The sequence below is a fragment of the Dryobates pubescens genome, chromosome 26 (assembly GCF_014839835.1).
Source record: "Dryobates pubescens isolate bDryPub1 chromosome 26, bDryPub1.pri, whole genome shotgun sequence".
Lineage (NCBI taxonomy): Eukaryota > Metazoa > Chordata > Aves > Piciformes > Picidae > Dryobates > Dryobates pubescens.
The window spans coordinates 15687645-15709415 of NC_071637.1; the positions used below are offsets into that span (position 1 = coordinate 15687645).

A 21771-nucleotide genomic window follows, 5' to 3' on the forward strand; every position below is an offset into this window, starting at 1 on the left:
TGCAGCGCGGAGGCTCCGGTGACCGGGCCGATGAGCGAGTCCAGCCTGCTGGGGTGTGCCTGGGGGGCGGCCAGGGGCCCAGCAGAGCCCCGAGGGAGCTGCTCCCCACTTCCCCGCCCAAGCCCGGCTGGCCCTCTGCCCCACTCTGCCCTGGAGCGTCCCAGCGCTGCTTTGCGCCAGTGTCGTACCTCTCGCTTTCCGGCAGCGTCCCTCCCCGCCTCCCGCTTTCCGGCAGAGTGGCGCCTTCCCCGTGCTTTACGGCACGCCGTCGCGCGGGCCCGGTCCTCGGCGGCAGTTTCCCGGTGGCGGGGGTCCGGTGGGTGCCATGGACGTGGGGGAGCTGCTCAGCTACCAGGTGAGCGGCTCGGTGGCGGCTCCCCGGGCGCTGGGGCGGGTAGGGGCCGGGAACCGAGCTCGCGGTGCACGGGGAACAGCCGCGGGCCAGCCCCGGCCCTCCCGAGGGCACCGAGCGCGGCCGCAGCCGGGCCCTGCCGGGGCTGGCAGAGACTCCCAGCCGAGGCCGCAGGCGAGCGCTCGCCCGCGGCCTCACGGGTTGCCGGCCCGGAGCGGCGGCGGTCCCGGGCGCTCTCGGTGCGTTCCTCCGCGACTCGGCGGCGCTGCCGCAAACTTTTGGGGGCCGCTTCGGGGAAGCGGTGCCCCGGTGGGATCCGGTTACCGGGGACTTTTCAGAAGGTAGCTCTGCTGACGCCGTTCCTTCCGGAGCCCGGCGCAGCGTGCGCCGGTCCGCTGCTGGCTCCGCGGCCGCGTTCTCCTCTTCACCCGCTCCGTGACAAACCCCAGGCCGCTGGAGCTTTGCCAGCCTCTTCTGGAAAAGGTTTCCTTCCTACAGCGGCTCTGGTGCCCTCCTCTCGGGGTGTGGCTGCTGCTGGTTCGGTCTTCGCAGCCAGCCGATGGGCAGATGTGGTCAGTCCCGTGGGTTCGGGGGCTCCCCCGTGGGTTCGGGGGCTCCCCCGTGGGCCGGGGATGGGAGCACTGCTGGTTCCTGCTGGTTTCGGTCCTGTCTCTGCGATTTCAGCTCACGATAGCATTGGCTTGTGCTTTACTTCTTGGAAAACTTGCAGCAGTGGCTTTTCCCTGTGGAGTCAGTGGGGGAGGAAACCCCCCAGAGATGTTCTCTACTTTGGAAGTGGTTGAGTTCACTCAGCAGATCTGGTTCAGAGCTCAGGATGCCCTGTGGAACCCCTCCTGCTGCCACCCTGGTGTGTGTGAGTCTGGGGAGGGCACCACACGTGTTCAGGGGTGACAAGAGCACCTCCCTGCTCCAGGCACCTCTCTGCTTCCAGGATGTGTTCTTCTGATGCAGGGAAAGAGGGAAAGGCACCCCTGGGTCTGAAAAAATTCCCACCTTGTTTCCCCAGTGGTACCAAAATGCCCTGGGATGTGGCTGTGGGAATGGTCTGCCTTGGAGAGCTCCCCTGGACTGCTCCTGGTTCAGCTCCAGGCCGTTGTGCTCCGTGGCTGCTCTGTCTCTCCCATCCTGCCTCGCCCCTTCCGTGGTGCTGCCAGCCTGGGCCTGGGAGCTGCTCTGCTGCTGTCCTTCTCCACTGCCACGCTGCCTGTGACTTTTTGCAGTATGGAATTGGAGCAATCCCTTCTCCTGGTGTTTAGAGACCTCTAAGGTCATCAAGTCCAAGAACTGGAATGTGACAGAGCTTGGCTTCCTCTGCCCCTCTTGCTGGACATAGAGCCATAGAATGGCTTGGGCTGGGAGAGGGCTTAGAGATCACCTGGTTCCCACTCCCCATGGGCCAGGGACACCTTCCAGCAGATCAGGATGCTCAAAGCATCACCCAGCCTTGCTCTTAAACCCTTCCAGGGAGAATACCCCTTGGTTTTATCCTTGCTTTGCTGTCAGTGGTGGCTTAATGTCTGAGAAGACTCTTGGACTCTTTGCTAGGTTTGAGCTCTGACTGTGTCAACAGCTTGCACAGGAGTACTCCTCACACAAGCACAGCTCATTTTGTGCCACTAGGTCCAGTGGAGGTCAGGAGCCTCTGTGGTTCAACACATATCAACAGAAGCAAGCCCTGAAAACAGCATCTGCAGATTTTTCTCCCTTGTTTTCATCCCCCTGGTGTCTCTTCCCCAGTCCCAGTGATGCCTCTGCTTCTTCTGTGGTGCAGTTCACACCTCAGGCACAGAAAGGTGAACCTCTGAGAGCTGCTGCTTGTTGTTGTTTCTTAACCAGGCTCCAGCTTGGGGGTTTTTATTTGTTGTGAAGTGTGGCAGGTTCCCATCTGCCCTGGGGCACAGTGCACATCACCTGGGCTTGGTTCAGCTTTCCTTGGCTGAGCTTTTGGATGGCAGGGAGGCTAAAGGTGAGGAGATGCTGCCTGGCTGCTGGGTGATTTAATTTCTTGCTGCTGCAATGATCCTGAGCTGCAGGACAAAACATTCAGCAGCTTGCAGCCAACCAGAGAAAGTGTTCCTGGAGGGTTTGCCCTGGCTCTGTGCTCCTCTGGTCTCACTGGGTACAGAGGGTTCCTGTGTCAGTGGTGGGATTTCAGTGCTTCCAGAAAGCAGGGGAAAAGGATGAGGAGCAGGCAGACAGCTCTGATCCTGAGGAGGTGAAGTTTCCTTTGTGAGGGAGCTGCTGGCTGAGAGGTAGGAAAAGCAGCTGGGAAGAAGAGGTGGTTCTGCTCCCCCCCTGCATGGGCCAGGGTCTGCACAGCTCTGAACTGCTGCCCTCCTGCCCCCCCTGTATCCATTTGAGAGGCCTGTTCTTGTCCCCTGAGGGTGTAAAGTTCAGGCTAGTCCCAGTTCTGCCACACTGCTGCTGCAGAGAGGACTTGGGCTGGTGTGTGGCAGATGAGGGGAGGGAGCCTGGCTCTGGGCTGTGCCCAGCTGATGGCAGGAGGAGGATGGCTGGGGGCTCACACAGCAGCTCCTGACCTCCCCAGTTTTCTCTCTGATGTTATGGGGAGCACAGGTCTGGGATCTCTCCTGCACCAGACTGGCTCAGGATCTCCTTGTCCAGCTTGGGTGCAGGGGTGGCACTGGCAGCTGGGTGCTGTGGTTAGGCCACACCTTGAGTCCTGTGGCCAGTTCTGGGCTCCTCAGGCTAGGAAAGATGTTGAGGTGCTGGAAGGTGTCCAGAGAAGGGCAACAAAGCTGGGGAGGGGTCTGGGGCACAGCCCTGGGAGGAGAGGCTGAGGGAGCTGGGGTTGCTTAGCCTGCAGAAGAGGAGGCTCAGGGGAGACCTTCTTGCTCTCTGCAACTCCCTGCAGGGAGGTTGGAGCCAGGTGGGGATTGGTCTCTTCTCCCAGGCACCTAGTACCAGAACAAGAGGACACAGTCTCAAGCTGTGCCAGGGGAGGTTCAGGCTGGATGTTAGGAAGAAGTTCTTCATAGTGAGATTGGCCCTGGGGATGTGCTGCCCAGGGAGGTGGTGGAGTCCCCATCCCTGGAGGTGTTTAGGTAGAGCCTGGCTGAGGCCCTTGGTGCCATGGTTGAGCTGCTCAGATGGTGCTGGGTGATAGCTTGGACTTGGACTCAAAGGTCTCTTCCAACCTGGTTTGTTCTCTTCTGTTCTGTTCTATTCCATTCCATTCTATTCTCTTCTGCTCCCTGCTTGTGATCTCTTGCTGCAAACAAATCAGTGTTCTCAGCTTCCCCAGCACAACCCCAGGCAATTGCTTTTCTCCTGCACTGCTGTGGCTTTGTCTCCTCTAAATGGCTCATTTGTGCCCTTTCTTCATGAAGAAGATGCTCTTCCCCACTGCCAAGTCTGGCATGGGAGCTCCCTGGGCCACTGCCTGGGCACCAAGTGTCTGTCAGAGCAGGAAAAGGAACGTCCTGCAGCAGTCCCCCCCAGGTAAACACTGCCTGGCAGCTCCCCCAGAGCTCAGGAATCCAGGCACTTTCTGAGTGGCTGCAAAACAGTTGCAGGAGGTCCTGAGCTGCTGATTCAGTGAGGCTGCTGCTGCTCTGCCCACCGGGGCTGTGCCCAGACCCTCTGTGCCTGGTCTCCCATCCTGGGGAGGAAGCCAGCTGCAGCTCTTCCCAGAGCCCTCTCTCAGCCCTCCTGGGAGGGAAGGAGGGAGATGATTTCAGTGCTCATTAAATGCAGCTTTCCCCACCGTGGGGGATGATTACAAAGTGCTCATTTTTTTAGTGGGGTATTGCTAAAACCACTCAGCAAAAAGCAGCAGGAAATAGTAGGGGGGGGGGCTCTGACCCCCAACCCCCCCCGAGCTGGGTGGTCTCACTGAAGGGACTGAGGGAGGTTTGGGGTGGGATGGATCTCCAGGTGGCAGTGAGAGGATAACTTCTGCTGCTGGTGCAGACAGTTTACTGCCAGTCCACAGTGCAGAGGTGCAGATGATGGCAGATGCTTCACTCTGCTCTGCTCAGACCTCACCTGCAGGGCTGGGGCCAGCTCTGGGGCCCTCCACACAGGAAGGACCTGGAGCTGATGGAGAGGGTCCAGAGGAGGCCAGGAAAGTGCTGATGGGGCTGGAATACCTCTGCCATGAGGACAGGCTGAGGGAGCTGGGGGTGTTCAGCCTAGAGAAGGCTCCAGGCAGACCTCAGAGCAGCCTCCCAGGACCTGCAGGGGGCTCCAAGCAGGCTGCAGAGGGACTGCTCCCAAAGGCCTGCAGGGACAGCACCAGGGGCAGGGGTTTGAAATGAGAGCAGAGCAGATTGAGATTGGAGGGGAGGAAGAAGTTGTGCCCCAGGAGGCTGCTGGAACACTGCAGCAGGTTGCCCAGGGAGGGAGCTGAGGCCCCATGGCTGGAGCTGTGCAAGGGGAGGCTGTGAGCAAGCTGCTGCAGGGCAGGATGTCCCTGCAGGGGGCTTGCACTGGGTGGCCTTTGGGAGCTCCCTTCCATCCCAACCCATTCTGGGGTCCTGTGATCCTGTGCTGAGCAGCTTGGTGGTCACTTGGAGCCTTACCACCCTGGCAGCTCTCCTCCTGCCCCTGGGCTCCAGGCAGGAGCTGTTGCAGGCCCAGCTGCAGCCTAGGCCTGAGCTGCCCTCCCGGCCCCGCGTCGTGGGGCTGCTGCTGCTGCACTGGCAGGGCCACAAGTCAGCCTTAGGTCTGTGTTCCAATCTGCTCCCTGGCCACAAACCCAGAGGTCTGTGGAAGCTTGGCAGGGAAGATCCCAGCTCCCTGCCCCTCCTGAGGGTTCCAGGCTCCTGACTGAGGCTGGAGAAGATCACCTCTCTCTGATGAGCTCTGTCCCTACACAGGGTCCCTCTCTCCCTCCCTTTGCCTCCCTTTGTGTGATTTCCCCCCCCCCCCTTCTTTTTCATTTTTTGGAGCTCTTGGAGCTTCCTGAGATTTCTGACTCCTCCTGGTGCCAGCTCTTCCAATTCTCCTGCTCAGATCCTGCACCATCTGGAGGTGTCGTGCTTCAGGAAGGAGAAACGACGAGGAGGGAGACTGACAGTAGCTTGGTTTATCAGCAGGGCTGAGGAAGTTGGTGAAGGTGCCTCTGGGGACTTGGGGAAGTGCTTTCCAGAGGCCTGGCCTGGCAGCTGCTTGCTGCAGCAGCTCCCAGAGGGCTGCAGCCGGTTGGGCTGTGGCTGCAGGAGAAGCTGCATCGCTGATGAAGATTCATTTCAGGTTTCATTACCAAGTAATTCCTGAGCTCCCCAGTAACAAGGTTACTCACAAAGCAGATGTCTGGGTAATATGAAACTGCATTAGAGACTTCTCTAAACCTTCCTGATGTTTGGAGGAGGCTGGAAGTGATCAGGGCCCCAAACAATACGTGTTCAGCTTCTGGGATTAGCGATCCTAGCCTGGGGCCACTGCTCTGAGGGACCCCAGGCAGGGCCCTGGGCAGGTCATAGAATCCTGGGATGGGTTGGAAGGGAGCTCTCAAAGGCCACCCAGCCCAACCCCCCTGCCCTCAGCAGGGACATCCTCCCCTGCAGCAGCTTGCTCACAGCCTTCTCCAGCCTCACCTTGCACAGCTCCAGCCATGGGGCCTCAGCTCCCTCCCTGGGCAACCTGCTGCAGTGTTCCAGCAGCCTCCTGGGGCACAACTTGTTCCTCCCCTCCAATCTCAATCTGCTCTGCTCTCATTTCAAACCCCTGCCCCTGGTGCAGTCCCCCTGCAGCCTTCCTGGAGCCTCCTGCAGGTGCTGGGAGGCTGCTCTGAGGTCTGCCTGGAGCCTTCTCTCCTCCAGGCTGAACACCCCCAGCTCCCTCAGCCTGGCCTTGCAGCAGAGGTTCTGCAGCCCCCTGAGCATTTTATTGGCCTCCTCTGGATCCTCTCCATCAGCTCCAGGTCCTTCCTGTGCTGAGGGCTCCAGAGCTGGCCCCAGCCCTGCAGGTGAGGCCTGAGCAGAGCAGAGGGCCAGGATCCCTCTCTCCAGCTCTGGCCACCCTGCTTTGGGTGCAGCCCAGGCTGCCCTTGCTGCCTGCCAGGGGTTGTGGAGCTGGAGCTCTGCAGGGAAGCTGTTGTCCACAGCTCTGGAGCTGGGCTGAGCAGCTCCAGCTGCTGACTGACTGTGGCTTAGGAGAAATGTTACCTCTGGCCCCTTTCCATCAGGTCCATGTCCTTCCTGTGCTGAGGGCCCCAGCAGTGCAGGTGAGGTCAGTGTGCTTTGATTTGGGCTGGTCCCCACCTTCCCCCCACACACAGCCTGGGTTCTGCTGCCTGCAGAGCAGGGGCCAGGTGTGCTCTTAGTGCCTGGGTACAAGCAAGACCCTGTGCCCAGTGTGTGCCTGGGGGAGATCTGGCCCCCAGCCCCAGCACATCAGTCACCATCCAAGTAGAGCAGAAAGACTGCAGAGGCCCAGGAGGTAATTCTCCCTTTAGCAGTCAGCAGCTTTTGTTTACTTCTTTGTGTGTTCTATAAATACCAGCTTGGCTTAAACCTTCCTCTGGATGTTATTATTCATTGTTTTCCTGTGCTGATATCAGTGTTAGATTGAAATGAAATTGTCTTTGGAGTAAATGACCAGGACTGCTCTGCATTCAAGGGGAACAGAATTAAGCTTAACTAAGAAAACAATTCCCAAGTGCTTTTCATGTGCAGTTTCTAATGGATTCCATCTCCTCCCCAGCTGCACCTCAGCACAGCCTCTGAGCAGCCCCGTGGCACTTAGCACATGATTAACTTCCCCCTTTGTTGCTCCAGAAAGGCAAAGCTTGTGCAGATGTTTGTGAGGCTGTGACAGCAGGCATGGAGTGGCAGGACCTGCAGCCCAGAGAGCCATCAGAGCCTGGGCTGCAGAAGAAGTGTGGCCAGCAGGGCCAGGGAGGGGATTCTGCCCCTCTGCTCCACTCTGCTGAGCCCACAGCTGGAGCTCTGGGGCCAGTGCTGGAGCCTCTGTGCCAGGAAGGCTCTGGAGGGGCTGGAAGGTGTCCAGAGAAGGGCCATGAGGAGGAGCAGAGGGCTGGAGCTGCTCTGCTGTGATCACAGCCTGAGAGAGTTGGGGTTGTGCAGGCTGGAGAGGAGAAGGCTCCCAGGAGACCTCATTGTGGCCTTCCAGGATCTGCAGGGGGCTCCAAGAAAGCTGGGGAGGGACTTTGGAGGGTGTCAGGGAGGGATAGGACTGGGGGGAATGAAGCAAAGTGGGGAGATTGAGATTGGCTGTGAGGAAGAAGTTGTTCCCCAGGAGGGTGGTGAGAGCCTGGCACAGGCTGCCCAGGGAGGTGGTGGCAGCCTCCTGCCTGGAGGTGTTTGCAGCCAGGCTGGAGGTGGCTGTGAGCAGCCTGCTGCGGTGTGAGGTGTGAGGGGTTGGAACTGGCTGAGCCTTGAGCTCCCTTCCAGCCCTGACACTTCTGTGATTCTCTGACTCTCTGGCTGCAGGCTGGAAGAAGCTGGATTTAGGTTGCAGGAAACTCTTCCCCAGGAGGGTGGTGAGGCACTGAGATCAGAGAGAAGGAATGACAGAAAGGAAGGGTTTGGAAGGGACCTCCAGAGGGCATGGAGTCCAACCCCCCTGCCAAAGCAGCATCACCCAGGGCAGGCCATGCAGGAATGCATCCAGGGGGGACTTGAAATTCTCTAGAGGAGGAGACTCCACCACCCAGAGAGGAGTTCTGGAGGCTGCAAGCTTGGCAGTGTTCGAGGCCGGGCTGGATGGGGCTGGGAGCAGCCTGCTGCAGCGTGAGGTGTCCCTGCCCGCGGCAGGGGGGTCGGAACTGGCTGATCTTCGAGGTCCCTTCCGCGCCGTGGTGGTGTGAAAGGCATTGTGTCGCTAAAAGCCCTCTGTGTTTGCTTGGCAGCGTGCCCCAGGCTCGGCGCTGCGCTGGAAGTGCTTAATCCTTGCTGGTTGGTGACAGCCCCGCAGGAAAGATAAACCCCGAGCAGAGCTGGGATGGATGAGCGGGGCTGCTGCTGCTGCTGCTCTCCGCTCGCTGCTTCCTGGCCCCGGCGCCTCCGGTGGGAGGCACAAACGCTGCTCCGGCCCCGGCGCCTCCGGTGGGAGGCACAAACGCTGCTCCGGCCCCGGCGCCTCCGGTGGGAGGCACAAATGCTGCTCCGGCCCCGGCGCCTCCGGTGGGAGGCACAAATGCTGCTCCGGCCCCGGCGCCTCCGGTGGGAGGCACAAACGCGGCTCCGGCCCCGGCGCCTCCGGTGGGAGGCACAAACGCTGCTCCGGCCCCGGCTCCTCCGGTGGGAGGCACAAACGCTGCTCCGGCCCCGGCTCCCGTGTTTGAGGAGTGCTGGCTGGAAATCTGCAGCCTTCTTGGGAGGCTCTTGCACCACAGCAGTGTCAAAAGGCGACCCTTCGCGCCCGCTAACGGCGTTTGCCTGGCAATCCAACGCGTGGCCGTGCAGCAGGGCAGCGGGCAGGGCTGCCGGCGCTGCAGAGCTCCCCCCCGCCGGGCAGGGATGCAGAGCAGCCTGGAAAAACCCAGCTGAAAACAAGGTGTCAGTGGTGATCCTCAGCTGGTGCCCTTGGGAGCAAACGGGGCAGGTGGGGGGCTGGGCTGGGTGTTGCGCCGGTGGTGCTCCGGCCCTGCCTGCTTGGCGTCTGCCGGGGCACCGGCTCCCTTGGCCCCTCCTTGGGGCTGCAGCGGGGTTCAGCCCTCTGGTGATGGCCAGAAAGGGGAGTGAGGAGTGAGAGCCTCCGATTCAGCCAGCCTTGGAGGGCTTTTTGCTTTTGAGGACCTGTGTCAGTGGCTTCTGTGCCTTGCCAGGGGTGGTGGAGGATGAAGGGGGTGCGAGGGAGGGAGGGTGTGGGAAGGACAGAGCCTTGTGTGCTGCTCAGGGCACTGAGCAAGGCAGGGATGTTTACCAATGCTTTGCCTTCCCCCCCCCCCCCTTGGATGATGTCATTTAGCAGAGCATTTCCCCCCCCCTTCCCCCCCTCCCCCCCTTTATTGGGTTGCTGATTGCTCGGGGAGGGTTTGGATTATTGGCTGCTGACAGTGACACATTTGCTTCCAAATGGAGCTCTCTGAGATTCTATTTTAATGTACCCAGAAGATAAGTAATAGGAAGCTGCTCTAAACCACCCCCCCCAGCCCCCAACCCACCCCCCCCCAACCCCCCCAGCACAAGAAGGCAATGCACAAAGCCCTGCAAGCCAATGCATTTCTCATCTCAGAGCCTCTGTGGGGCTGCTCCACAGCTCTTGAATTGTGAGCTGCTGGGGAGTCAAGCAGGAGTGCCCTGTCCATAATGGAAGCAGCAGGGGTGGTGGGGAGAGAGGGGGCAGGGAGCAGAGCCTGGGTAGGTCTGGCTGGGGGCAAACACCCAGAGCTTTCTGAGCTGTGCTGTTGTGTCCTCTGGGAAACTCGGTTCCTGCATCTGCCTGCAAGTGGTGGCAACGAGGTGCCCCTGCAAGGGGCATGGCTGCAGCCAGCTGGTGTCTGCTTGGCCCTGATGCTGCAGCAGCTTTCCAGGGGGGTCTGGCTTTGGCTGGGTGGTTTCTCTGCCTCTCTCCTGGGAGCAGAGTTTGTTGGAGAGCAGAGCTTTCCTTGCTGGCTCTCTCCTTGTGCTGGGACGAACCCACACCTAAAATGCTCTCTGCCTCCTGCCCTGTCTGGGCTGCAGCAGGATTGCCTCAGGGTTCTGAATGATTCATTGTGCTCTGGGGCCCAAGGTTCCCACCCTGCAGGGAGCTGGGTGTTCCCACCTTGATTCATGGATGCACAGAATGGTTTAGGTTGGCAGGGACCTTGCAGATCATCCAGTTCCAAGCCCCTGCCTCAGGCAGGGACACCTCCCACTCACCCAGCTTGCTCAAGGCCTCATCCAGCTGGCCTTGAGCACCCCCAGGGAGGGAACATCCTCAGCCTCCCTGGGCAGCCTGTGCCAGAGTCTCCCCACCCTCACTCTCCAGAATTTCTTCCTGATCTCTAGTCTAAGTCTCCCCTCTCCCAGCTCAAAGCCATCCCCCCCTTCTCATCCTACCACTCTAAGCCCTCCCCAGCGTTCTCCTAGCTGCCCCCAGGTGCTGCAGGGCTGCTGTCTTGATGCCCACACTCATGCTGGGCCTGGCAGTGGGAGGGCACTGCCACCTGTTCCCTCAGCATCTTTCTTTGCATCAAACCCAAGAGGAATCCCAGTCTTGGTTGAAAAGCAGAGCTTGTGTCCCTGAGAGCATGGTGTGACGCTGATGGTTTCTGACAGAGGGCCTCCCAGAGCAGGAGCTGAGGTCTTCCTGCCAGGTGATGTCTTATGGATCAGGCTGGAACAGAAGTTAGACCTCCAAGGGGTTACCAAACCGTCTAGCAGGCAAGGTGGGCAGTGACAGGAGGGAAAAACCTTGCTCTTGTTTTCATTGCTCTTAACACAGAGGCTCCCTTTAGACAGCCAAGAGTGAAGCTTTGCTTTGCTGGAGCAGCAGGCTGTGGAGCTCTCCTCTTCCAGCCTTGGGTGGCCTTGAAGGAAGAGGAGAGCCCTGCTCTAACAGCCTTGCAGCTTCTGAAGGGGGAGGGTTTGTCCTTCTGCTGCAGATGCTTTCAGCCCTTCCTGCCTCAGCTAAAACCTGTGGTTAGGGTTCATGGACTTCTTCTTGGCCCTGGCAGATTACCTTTCATTTCCACAACGGAACAGAAAGGGATGGGCTGCTGCCAGCCAAGCCTGGAGCTGCAGGCAGCACTTAGTGTGGGGCCAAGGCCCCTGCAGAGCTGCAGCCAGCAGCGCTGCCCTGTCCTGCTGCCCCCACTCCGGGCACTGCCTCTGCAGGCAGGTGCCAGCCAGAGGGATGGGGCTGGCCAAGGTGACTCAGGCTGCACACCAGGCTCCCAATACCATCTCCTGCACTGGGCAGGTGAATGACAGTCACCTCTCACTGCCCTCTGCCTGAGCCTGTCGGTCTCCTGTCCGTGGAGCGGGAGGTGGTCGCCGCTGAGCCCAGCTCCTGCAGCAGGCCTGTGCGGCCCCTGGGGAGCTCAGGTTGCCCACTGCTCCTCTGTGAGATGCTGGGGAATCCTCTGAAATCCTTGTCAGTGCTGCCTGGGGAGCTATTGCTCTGTGAATCATCTTCATAGATCAAACAAGGTGGGCTGTTGACATAGCTGTTGGCAGAGCCATCCATCTGCCGGGGCCGTTCCGCTCCCCCACCCGGCTCCCCTGCCGGCTCCCTGCGGGCAGATGTTGTCACACCGCTGCCGGGCGGCCGCTCGGGCTGCGCTGGTGCTGTGCCGGAGAGCTGCCCTCACTCCCCTTGGCCCTCTCTGCCCTCAGCCCAACAGAGGCACCAAGCGGCCCCGCGACGAAGAGGAGGAGGAGATCAAGGCGCGGCGGAAGCAGGCGAGCGCCCGGGAGCACGGCCGCCACAGGGAGGAGGAGCCTGCTGCCCTGGAGGAGACTGATGATGAGAAGAAGAAACTCCTTCAGATAATCGAGAGGGATGGAGAAGAGGAAGAGGAGGAAGTAAGTCCCCAGTGTGCTGTGGGAGAGGAGAGGCAGTGGGACTGAGCGGCGCCCCGGGGCGGCCGCTCTGCGCTTGCCCTTCCTTGCCCTGGGGCTCGCTGGTGGTTCTTCCCCTGCCTCAGCCACGCTGAGGCCCTGGGTTTCCTGCCTTGGGGAGGGCTTCCTGAGCTTCAAAGGTGTCTTCTGGAGGTTTAAAGGGGAGAGCAAAAGGAAAGGGAAGGGGAAGCTTTCCAGCCTGGTCTCTGTTTTAGGCTGGGAATAGCCAAATCCCCTTCTGAGCTGGACTTCCAGGGGAGAAGTTTCTGTGCTGGAATCAGTCTCCTAGCTCTGCTCTCACCAGCACTCCCAGCCAGGTAGCTTCTCCCACCTCTCTTTGTGCTGTGCAGCAGCAAATAAACAAACATCCTCCTGTGGAAGGGAGGCCTTGGGTCAGGGGAGGGGGGAGGCAGCTGTCAAGGGTAAATGATTTCAAGCCTTGCAGACAGAAGTCCGCTGCAGCGTTGGCCTTTCTGCCCAGGGCCAGGCAGAGATCACTCTATAAATGTGACACACAGATTGGTGCAGGTCTGGAGGATGTTTGCTGCCTGCTGCCTGTGTCCTGTTGGATCAAACAAGCGATGCTCAGCGCTGCAGAGCTGTGTAGGGTTGTAACGTGTCACTGTCCTCTGAGAGCAGCCTTGCCGGGGCTCCCTCAGCCCTGCTGCTGAGCTCTGGCTGTGACAGGGGCTGCTGGCAGCAGAGAAAGGTGACACAGGAGCCCTGCAGCTCCAGTGAGGGCAGATGGAGGTGGTCAAAAGGCCTCTTGGCTGGCCAGAGGCCTGTGGCTTCCTGCGGGGTTCACGGCCGTGCTGGTTTGTCAGGTGGAGCTGTGCCATCAGGCAGCTGGCCTCAGGCCCAGGGGCTCCTCAGGGGCAGGATCTCTCCTCTGTGATCTTGGAATGCCAGCACAAAGTGGTTTGTGCCAATACCTTTGCTGGGGGGGGAGCTGTATCTGTAGAACACCAGATGCCAACTCAGTGCAGGAAGCTCCCAGTGGAGGTGTGGTGATGCACGTGGGGGAAGGCAGAGGATCAGGGGGGGCAGAGGGAGGTGGTGTCAAGGTGACCCTGTCCTGATGGAGTGAAATCCCATTGCAGGAGCAGCAGGGTTTGGCTGGTGGAGTACTGACTGCCTGAGTGGGCTGGTGCCAGGACAGGCTGGGCTGGAGAAGGTGGGAAATACAACAGAGCTGGGCTGGTGGTGCTGCTGTGATGGAGCTGGCTGAGGGGATGGAGGTTTGTGGACAAGGTTGCTGTGCAGTCACTAACCAAGGAACCTCCAACACCAGAAGCAGCTTTTGAGTTCAGCTTGAGCAGCACAGCTCCTTATGGGGAGTGGCTGAGGGAGCTGGGGTGGTTTGGTGTGGAGAGGAGGAGGCTGAGGGGAGACCTCACTGCTCCCTACAGCTGCCTGAGGAGAGGTTAGAGAGGCTTGGAGGTTGCTTGATTAGAGGAAATAGCCTCAAGTTGCACCAGGGGAGGGTTTGGGTTGAACAGGGGAAGAAAGTTCTTGTCTGAAAGGGTTCTCAGAGCCTGGCCCAGGCTGCCCAGAGGAGGAGGTTTAATCCCCATCCCTGGAGACAGAGATGTGGTGCTGAGGGCCATGGTTTAGCCCCAGCCTTGGCAGAGTTAGAGAAAAGGGTTGGCCCCAAAGATCTTAAAGGGCTTCCCCAGCCCAAATGATTCTGTGGGACACAAAACTGGGCTGAAGATGTGAGGGTTTGGTTCTTGCTTTGAGAACTTGTCTTTAATAGTGATTGTAACATGGCCAAGGGGAAGGGGGAGCCCAGGGGCAGGCAGGAGAGGGGAAGGGGGAGCCCAGGGGCAGGCAGGAGAGGGGAAGGGGGAGCCCAGGGGCAGGCAGGAGAGGGGAAGAGGGAGCCCAGGGGCAGGCAGGAGAGGGGAAGGGGGAGCCCAGGGGCAGCCAGGAGAGGGGAAGAGGGAGCCCAGGGGCAGGCAGGAGAGGGGAAGGGGGAGCCCAGGGGCAGCCAGGAGAAGGGGAAGGGGGAGCCCAGGGGCAGCCAGGAGAGGGGAAGGGGGAGCCCAGGGGCAGGCAGGAGAGGGGAAGGGGGAGCCCAGGGGCAGGCAGGAGAAGGGGAGGGGGAGCCCAGGGGCAGCCAGGAGAGGGGAAGGGGGAGCCCAGGGGCAGGCAGGAGAGGGGAAGGGGGAGCCCAGGGGCAGGCAGGAGAGGGGGAGGGGGAGCCCAGGAGCAGTGGTGGCAGTGCTGAGCAGTGACTGTGTGATGCCAGCTGAGTAACAGCTTGGGAGAATTTAAAAAGCCAGAAAAGGAGGTAGTGGAGTAAAATATTGATTTTTGGGTTTGCTTTAGAAGAAGGCTTTAAAGCAGAAGTGAAAGCTTCTCCAAGTGAGGCAAACACAAAAGGACAGCAGCTCAGGGCAGGCTCCAGAAGGAAACAGCACAATGGACTCCTGAGCAGCAGCCATCCAGGGGTGTAAAACTGCTCCTGCAGAGTCGGAGTGGCAGGAGCCTGCAGGCCACTGCTGGTGCTGGGCAACAGCCAGGGGGGAGGGGATGGCTCAGGGAAGGGCAGCTGGTGCAGACAGGTCTATTTTCCACTGCTCCTCTGGCAGGGGAGACCTTCTGGTGGTCCTTGTGGGGCAGACAGTGGAGGGAAGCTCTTCTGGTTCTTTGCATTAGTGAAGCCTAAAACCCCCAGCCTCAAAGTGTTGCTGTGGGGAGCTGCTCAGGCTGGAGTTGGAGAACATCCTGGACTGCATCCAAAGCAGCATGGGCAGCAGATGGGCAGAGGGGATCCTGCCCCTGTGCTGTGCTGAGGCCTCACCTGCAGGGCTGTGTGTGAGGGAGCTGGGGGTGTTCAGCAGCCTGGAGGAGAGAAGGCTCCAGGCAGACCCCAGAGCAGCCTCCCAGTAGCTGCAGGGGGCTGCAGAGGGACTGCTCCCAAAGGCCTGCAGGGACAGCAGCAGGGGCAGGGGTTTGAAATGAGAGCAGAGCAGATTGAGATTGGAGGGGAGGAACAAGTTGTGCCCCAGGAGGCTGCTGGAACACTGCAGCAGGTTGCCCAGGGAGGGAGCTGAGGCCCCATGGCTGGAGCTGTGCAAGGGGAGGCTGTGAGCAAGCTGCTGCAGGGGAGGATGTCCCTGCTGAGGGCAGGGGGGTTGGGCTGGGTGGCCTTTGGGAGCTCCCTTCCATCCCAGCCCCTTCTGGGGCTGTCCATCAGGCAGTGGTGAGCACTGGTGGTGTGAGAGGTGCTGGCAGCTTTGCAGGGAGGCTTCAGAGGTCAGAGCTGCTCCCAGGGCTGTGGTCTCACCACGCTCTGCACTCACCCTCTGCTGGTTTGCTCCCACCATGCTGAGCTCTGCTCTCTGCCCTGTCCCATGGGGTTAGGAGGAACCTCTGGATGAGAGTTCAGTGAAGAAGATGATTCTCACCTTTGAGAAGAGGTCCTACAAAAACCAGGAGCTGCGGATCAAGTTTCCTGACAACCCAGAGAAGTAAGATCCTGCTGCCTCCTCTCTCTCCCTCTCCCCCTCCCCTCCCCTCCCCTTGGATTTCAGCTTCCAGCCCCACATCAGTTCCAGTCTGATGGTTTCAGCTCCATAAGGCTGAGGTAGCAGCAGTTCCTGCCATGGAGTTCTTGCAAATTGCATTTGAAGCTAATTTTGATATCAGAAATGGCATCCTGCAGCTGGGTGGAGCAACCCCAGGCACACATCCAGGCTGGGCTGGAAAGCAGCCCTGAGGAGAGAGGTTTGGGGGTGCTGGGGGAGGAGAAGCTCAACAGGAGCTCTCAGTGTGCACTTGCAGCCCAGAAAGCCAAGCAGAGCCTGGGCTGCAGCAGGAGAAGTGTGGCCAGCAGGGCAAGGGAGGGGATTCTCCCCCTCTGCTCAGCTCTGGGGAGACCCCACCTGGAGTACTGCCTCCAGCTCTGGAGCCCCTAGTACAGGAGGGATCTGGAGGTGCTGGAAGGTGTCCAGAGCAGGGCCAGGAGGAGGAGCAGAGGGCTGGAGCTGCTCTGCTGTGAGCACAGACTGAGGGAGTTGGGGTTGTGCAGGCTGGAGAGGAGAAGGTGTGAGGTGTCCCTGCCCATGGCAGGGGCTTGGCACTGCCTGAGCCTTGAGCTCCCTCCCAGCCCTGGCAGCTCTGTGAATCTCTGTCTCCCGGTGCCTGCTGCTGGCCTCTGCCTTTTGCCCTTTCATTTGACTGGTTGTGGGGGGTTTGGGTTTGGGTTTTGTCTTGCCCCAGGTTCATGGAGTCGGAGCTGGACCTCAATGACATCATCCAGGAGATGCATGTGATTGCCACCATGCCGGACCTGTACCACCTGCTGGTGGAGCTCAACGCCGTGCAGTCGCTGCTGGGGCTGCTGGGACACGACAACACCGATATCCTCCGGCCTCGGGCCGCTCCCCGCCGCGGCTCTCTGCAGCCTGTGCTCTGAGCTCTCCCCTCCTGCTTTCACTGCCTCCCCTGGATGCTTTCCCCTTCTCCCCCCCCCACCTCAATTTATGGCTTCTTTTGTCTCCTGCAAGTGGAAGTCTCCTTTGTCCCAGCAGTATTGATTCTGGATCTGTTCAGTGCTGGTTTTTCTCTCCCCTTGTTTTATGACCCTGCCATCTGGCCCTGAGTGCTGGAGTGTGGGCAGCCCAGAGCCCAGCACTGTGTGCTCTTGGGCTGGAGCAGCCCCTGGCACAACTGAAACCCCACACACACCTTTTTTCCCCCTTCCTCTCCCCCCCCCTTTTTTTCCCCCTTCCTCTCCCCCCCCCCTTTTTTCCCCCTTCCTCTCCCCCCCCCTTTTTTTCCCCCTTCCTCTCCCCCCCCTTTTTTTCCCCCTTCCTCTCCCCCCCCCCCCTTTTTCCCCCTGCCCCCCCCCCCCCCCCCTTTTTCCCCCTGCCTCTCCCCCCCCCCTTTTTTTCCCCCTTCCTCTCCCCCCCCTTTTTTTCCCCCTTCCTCTCCCCCCCCTTTTTTTCCCCCTTCCTCTCCCCCCCTTTTTTTCCCCCTTCCTCTCCCCCCCTTTTTTTCCCCCTTCCTCTCCCCCCCTATTTTTTCCCCTCCTTTCCTCCCCCCCCTTTTTTTCCCCCTCCTTTCCTCCCCCCCCCTTTTTTTCCCCCTCCTTTCCTCCCCCCCCCTTTTTTTCCCCCTCATTTCCTCCCCCCCCCCCTTTTTTTTCCCCCTCCTTTCCCCCCCCCCCCCTTTTTTTCCCCCTCCTTTCCTCCCCCCCCTTTTTTTTCCCCTCCTGTCCCCCCCCCCCCCTTGTTTTTTTCCCCTCCTTTCCTCCCCCCCCCTTTTTTTCCCCTCCTTTCCCATTCCTTATCAGGGTTCCACACTGGAAACCTCTCTGCCCTCAGTGTCTGCTCACAGTTCCCCCTGGTGCCCTGGGGACAGGCCCCATGCAAACCCAGTTCCATGCCTACCATGGTGTCCTTGCTTGTTGCTTTGCCAGGAGCCACAGGCTGTGTGCACTCTCTGCATGGCTTTCAAAGCTCCTGCTGAGCTTCTGCTTTGCAGGGGAAATGCAAACTGGGGCTGGGGGGAGATTTGCCTCGGGGTGGGGGGTTGGGGGGAGGTGCAGAAGGCTGCAGCCTGCCTGTCCTCCCAGCCCTCCGAACCGAGTCCTGGGGTCACTGCTGCTGTCAGAGGCTCGGCAGTGGTTCTGCTGTGAGCTCCTTTTAATTGCTTTGCCACTCACCTGTCAGTTGGTGGGGAGAAGCTTGGGCCCTGAATTGCAGTGTGGGGAAAAAGTCTGTTTCTTGCTCTGAGAGTGCTGAAGTGCTTCAGATCCCTGCAAGCAGGACACGAGGTTTCTGCAGCAGCACCTCTGCACGCTGCTGCTGATGGACAGGAGAGAAAATGCTGCTGGAGTGCAGCATCCAGAGGTGAACTAAATGGATGCAGCCCCAGGTTTCTAATGACTTTTTGTTAAAACAAATGGAAAAATGTTTTAAAAGGAGTTCTTCAAGGAGAGAGCTGAACAAATGGCCCTTCAGATGGGCTTTAAGTGCACTGTCTGGAGGGACTAATGCAAAGAGACAAAGGCAGTGTCCATGGGGAGCAGATCAGCTGCTGAATGATTCATGCAGCTTTGCACAAAGCAGGTGAAGGAAAGGTGAGCACCAAGAGGGTTTGATTAATGAAAGGCAGGGAAGCTCCACATGGTGTTTTGCTTTTCTCTCTCCTGAGTTTGGTAGGGTAAGTGATACTCTCACTGGAAGCCTCTAAAGAAACTCCCTCAGACAGGAATGCTGTGCCAGAAGAGCTCCTCAGACTGCTGGAGCTCTCAGAAGTCTGCCTCAGTTGGCTTCCCAGCCTGCAGCAGGCAGCAGCAGCCTGCAGGCAGAGCTTCCCTCAGCCTCCTCCTTATGGTTGATCCAACCCCATGCCCTCAGTCCTCCCTCCTACATCCTCTGCTGGCCCCTGGACTTGATCTCAGTGATTCCCAGTGGCCAGGATGTCAGGGCCTGGCACTTCCTGGCAGAGCCCAGAGCTGAACAAAATTTCTTCTGTTGCCTGCTGAGTGCCTGCAGCAGGCAGGAATTCCTCCTGTTGGCCTGCTGCCATCCCAGGGGGCTGTGAAACTGTCTTGTCCTTAACCCCCAGCACATGTCTCCATCGCTGTGGTAGACTTGCTGCAAGAGCTGACTGATATTGATACTCTCCATGAGAGTGAAGAAGGAGCTGAGGTCCTCATAGATGCCCTGGTAAGTGATGAGCTGCAGGGTGGCTCAGTGTCTGCGTGCCCCCTGCCTCCCTCAGCAGCCTCCCTCAGCCCCCCAGCAGCCTCCCTCAGCCCCCCAGCAGCCTCCCTCAGCCCCCCAGCAGCCTCCCTCAGCCCCCCAGCAGCTTCCCTCAGCCCCCCAGCAGCTTCCCTCAGCCCCCCAGCAGCCTCCCTCAGCCCCCCAGCAGCCTCCCTCAGCCCCCCAGCAGCCTCCCTCAGCCCCCCAGCAGCCTCCCTCAGCCCCCCAGCAGCCTCCCTCAGCCCCACAGCAGCTTCCCTCAGCCCCCCAGCAGCCTCCCTCAGCCCCACAGCAGCCTCCCTCAGCCCCACAGCAGCCTCCCTCAGCCCCACAGCAGCCTCCCTCCCCACACTTCCTGCAGCTGTGGCCATGAGGCAGGCCCAGGTCCAGGGACACCTCTGGTACCTGGAATGCTGTCCTGAGGGCCACAGTGGGGGTGGGTCTGGATGGAATGCCAGGGTTTGGAGATTAATTTCTTCTTGCACCTTGTCTGCCACTCCTTTTTCTGGAAGGAACAAGCTCCCACTGCAAAAGTTGCTTAGGCTGGGAGATTTTTTTCCTCCCTGCAGGGGAGGGAGAATGAAACAGTGTTTGTGACTTGGCCTGGGGAAGTCAGGAGCTTGGTGTGCATTTTCCTCTCTTCCTGCAGAGAAGGGTGACCTCTGCTCACCCAGGAGAAATTGAGGTCTGTGGCAGGGCTCAGATTGGGATCTGAAGGACAGTGAGGTCGCTGTGATCTCAGTCTAGCCACAGAGCCCAGACCTCCTCTGCCCAGCAACTCCTGTTTCAGACCTGGCTGGAGCTGGGACTCTGCTGCTGCAGGGAGGCTGTGAGTTCATAATGGTTTGGGTTAGAAGGGACCTTAGAGATCATCCCATTCCAACCCCCTGCCATGAGCAGGGACACCTCCCAGCAGCCCAGGTTGCTCAAGGCCTCATCCAGCCTGGCCTTGAGCACCTCCAGGGAGGAGGCAGCCACAGTCTGCCTGGACAAACCAGTCCAGTGTCTCCCCACCCTCAGTGTCAAGAATTTCTTCCTTATCTCCAGTCTGTCTCCCCTCTTCCAGCTCAAAGCCATTGCCCCTTGTCCTGTCACTCCAGGCCCTTGTCACAAGTCCCTCCCCAGCTCTCCCCTAGCCCCCTGCAGGTGCTGGAAGGCTGCTCCAAGGTCTCCCCAGAGCCTTCTCTTCTCCAGGCTGAGCAGCCCCAACTCTCTCAGCCTGTGGAAGATTTGGAAGTGTGTGGAAGGTTCTGGTTAACAGAGCTCATGTTTGAAGCCTGGAGGGGGGTTTGGAGGTGGCACAGAGATGAAACAGCCCCAGCAGATGATCTAGGTGAAGTAGAAGGTGCATGGCTGAGTGCTGCCCACCTGGGTGGCAGTGCCTCTTGCCCTCTGTGCTGCTGGGCTTCCCCTTTCTCCTGTGGTTGTGCTGGAGCCTCCTGCTCCTCACCAGTGGGAGGTGGACAGGGATCTGAGCAGGAGCCCTTCAGAGATGTGCAGCTCATCTTGAGGTTTACACATCTGACCTACCTTCAGGCAGCTTCTGCTGGAGACTCCCTGTGCTTGGGCTGCCTCTTGTTCTCTAGCTCTTACGTTGCAGCTGCCAGACAGGCAGCTGGACTTTTCCCTTGCTTGCTTTGCTTGGCTGCTCTGTTTTCTCCTCCAGTTCCTGTCCAGACCCTATAATGTTGCCTTCCAAAGGTTAATGACCATGCCCCCGGGCAGATTGCCTCTGGCTGGCCTCGGGGCTGTGCTTAATTACTGTGATGTGGGGATGAATGGGATGGGAGAGAGGAGCTGCAGGAGGGGCTCTTCCCTGGGCCCGGTGTGGGAGAGGCTGTAAATCAAGTGGAGTTCTTCCTCTGCTTTCCTTGTCAGCAGCTGCAGATAACAGCCAAGGTCCAGAGGTGCTTCTGGCAGGAAACATGTCAGGCACATCTGGGGAGCAGTGTTTGGGTCTCTGCTCTTCAGGTGACTTTTAGACCAAGCAGGTGTGGAGCAGGGTGCCCGTGGGCACTGCTGAGCTGCCTTCCGCAGCAGCTTCTCCATTCACTGGGCCCAGAGCTGGTTAGCAGCGTTGGAACTGGAGGTGGTTTTGTTGTTTGACTTGCAGTGGCAGGCTGGCCAAAGGCAGGCTGGATTCTGGCCAGCTGCAGCTTCCAGAGCATACTTTTTGTGTTGGCTTTGTGAGGAGGAGCTGGAGCTGCAGAGGTGGGCTCCTGCCGTCACTTCCCTCAGCCCCCTGAGCTTGCTGAAGCTGGCTCCGGCCGTTCCCTGGGCCAGGCTTCAGCTGGTGAGCCTCCAGCTTTTGGATTTGAAGCTGGGAGTGAGGGCTCCTTCAGCTTTGTCTGCCTGCTGAGGTGGGAGAGAGAACAGAAAGGGGGCAGCTGAAGGTGGAGCTGCCTGCAGAGCTCCCAGCTCGGCCCTCCGCGGGTGCTCCGCCGTGCCTGGCGCCGCGGAACTCGGAGGGATTAGAAATCAATCAGGCAGCTTCAGGAGAGGAGGCTGTGACAAGGTGCATGCTTGCCTCCAGATGTTTGCCTCTTTAATCTGAAACACTGAAGTTGTTTTAATTAATTAGGACAAACACAGTGGCAGATTTGCTGGGTGATTCCTTCGCTTCCTCTGAGGGAGGCTGTTAGTGGCTGCTGCTCCTGGCTGGCAGCTTTCAGCAGGGCTCATTTGATATTTATTAAGCTTCCCCATGCTTTCTCCTTCATCTAACCCCCTTTCTGGTTGTCTTCCTGATTTCCCCACCCTCCTCTTTCCCATCCCTTTGGTGATTCAGGTGGAGGGCCAGGTTGTGGCCTTGCTGGTGCAGAATTTAGAGCGCCTGGATGAAAGCGTCAAGGAGGAAGCTGATGGTGTCCACAACACCCTGGGTAAGTGGCTGCCTCTTGCTTCTTACCCTGCTCTGTACAGTGGGGGTCAGTTATCCCTCCCCCATCCTGTCCAGAGGAGGCCACCAACATGCTCATGGGGCTGGAGCACCTCTGCTCCTAGGCCAGGCTGAGGGAGCTGGGGGTGCTCAGCCTGGAGGAGAGAAGGCTCCAGGCAGACCTCAGAGCAGCCTCCCAGCACCTGCAAGGGGCTGCAGGAAGGCTGCAGAGGAACTGCTCCCAAAGGCCTGCAGGGACAGCAGCAGGGGCAGGGGTTTGGAATGAGAGCAGAGCAGATTGAGATTGGAGGGGAGGAACAAGTT

At 59.4% G+C, this 21771-nt stretch overlaps 1 protein-coding gene across 1 annotated transcript in view; it reads left to right on the top strand.

The window, feature by feature from the left end:
- The first annotated feature begins 246 nt into the window (after positions 1–246).
- The window catches only part of CTNNBL1 (catenin beta like 1), a 58316-nt gene continuing 36791 nt past the window's right edge, over positions 247–21771 (top strand). The window contains exons 1-6 of the mRNA XM_009901791.2: positions 247–355; positions 11626–11814; positions 15220–15326; positions 16078–16217; positions 18436–18533; positions 21358–21451. Of these exons, the coding sequence (XP_009900093.1) occupies positions 326–355; positions 11626–11814; positions 15220–15326; positions 16078–16217; positions 18436–18533; positions 21358–21451 (658 nt within the window). The 5' untranslated portion in view covers positions 247–325. The remainder of the gene's footprint in view (positions 356–11625; positions 11815–15219; positions 15327–16077; positions 16218–18435; positions 18534–21357; positions 21452–21771) is intronic.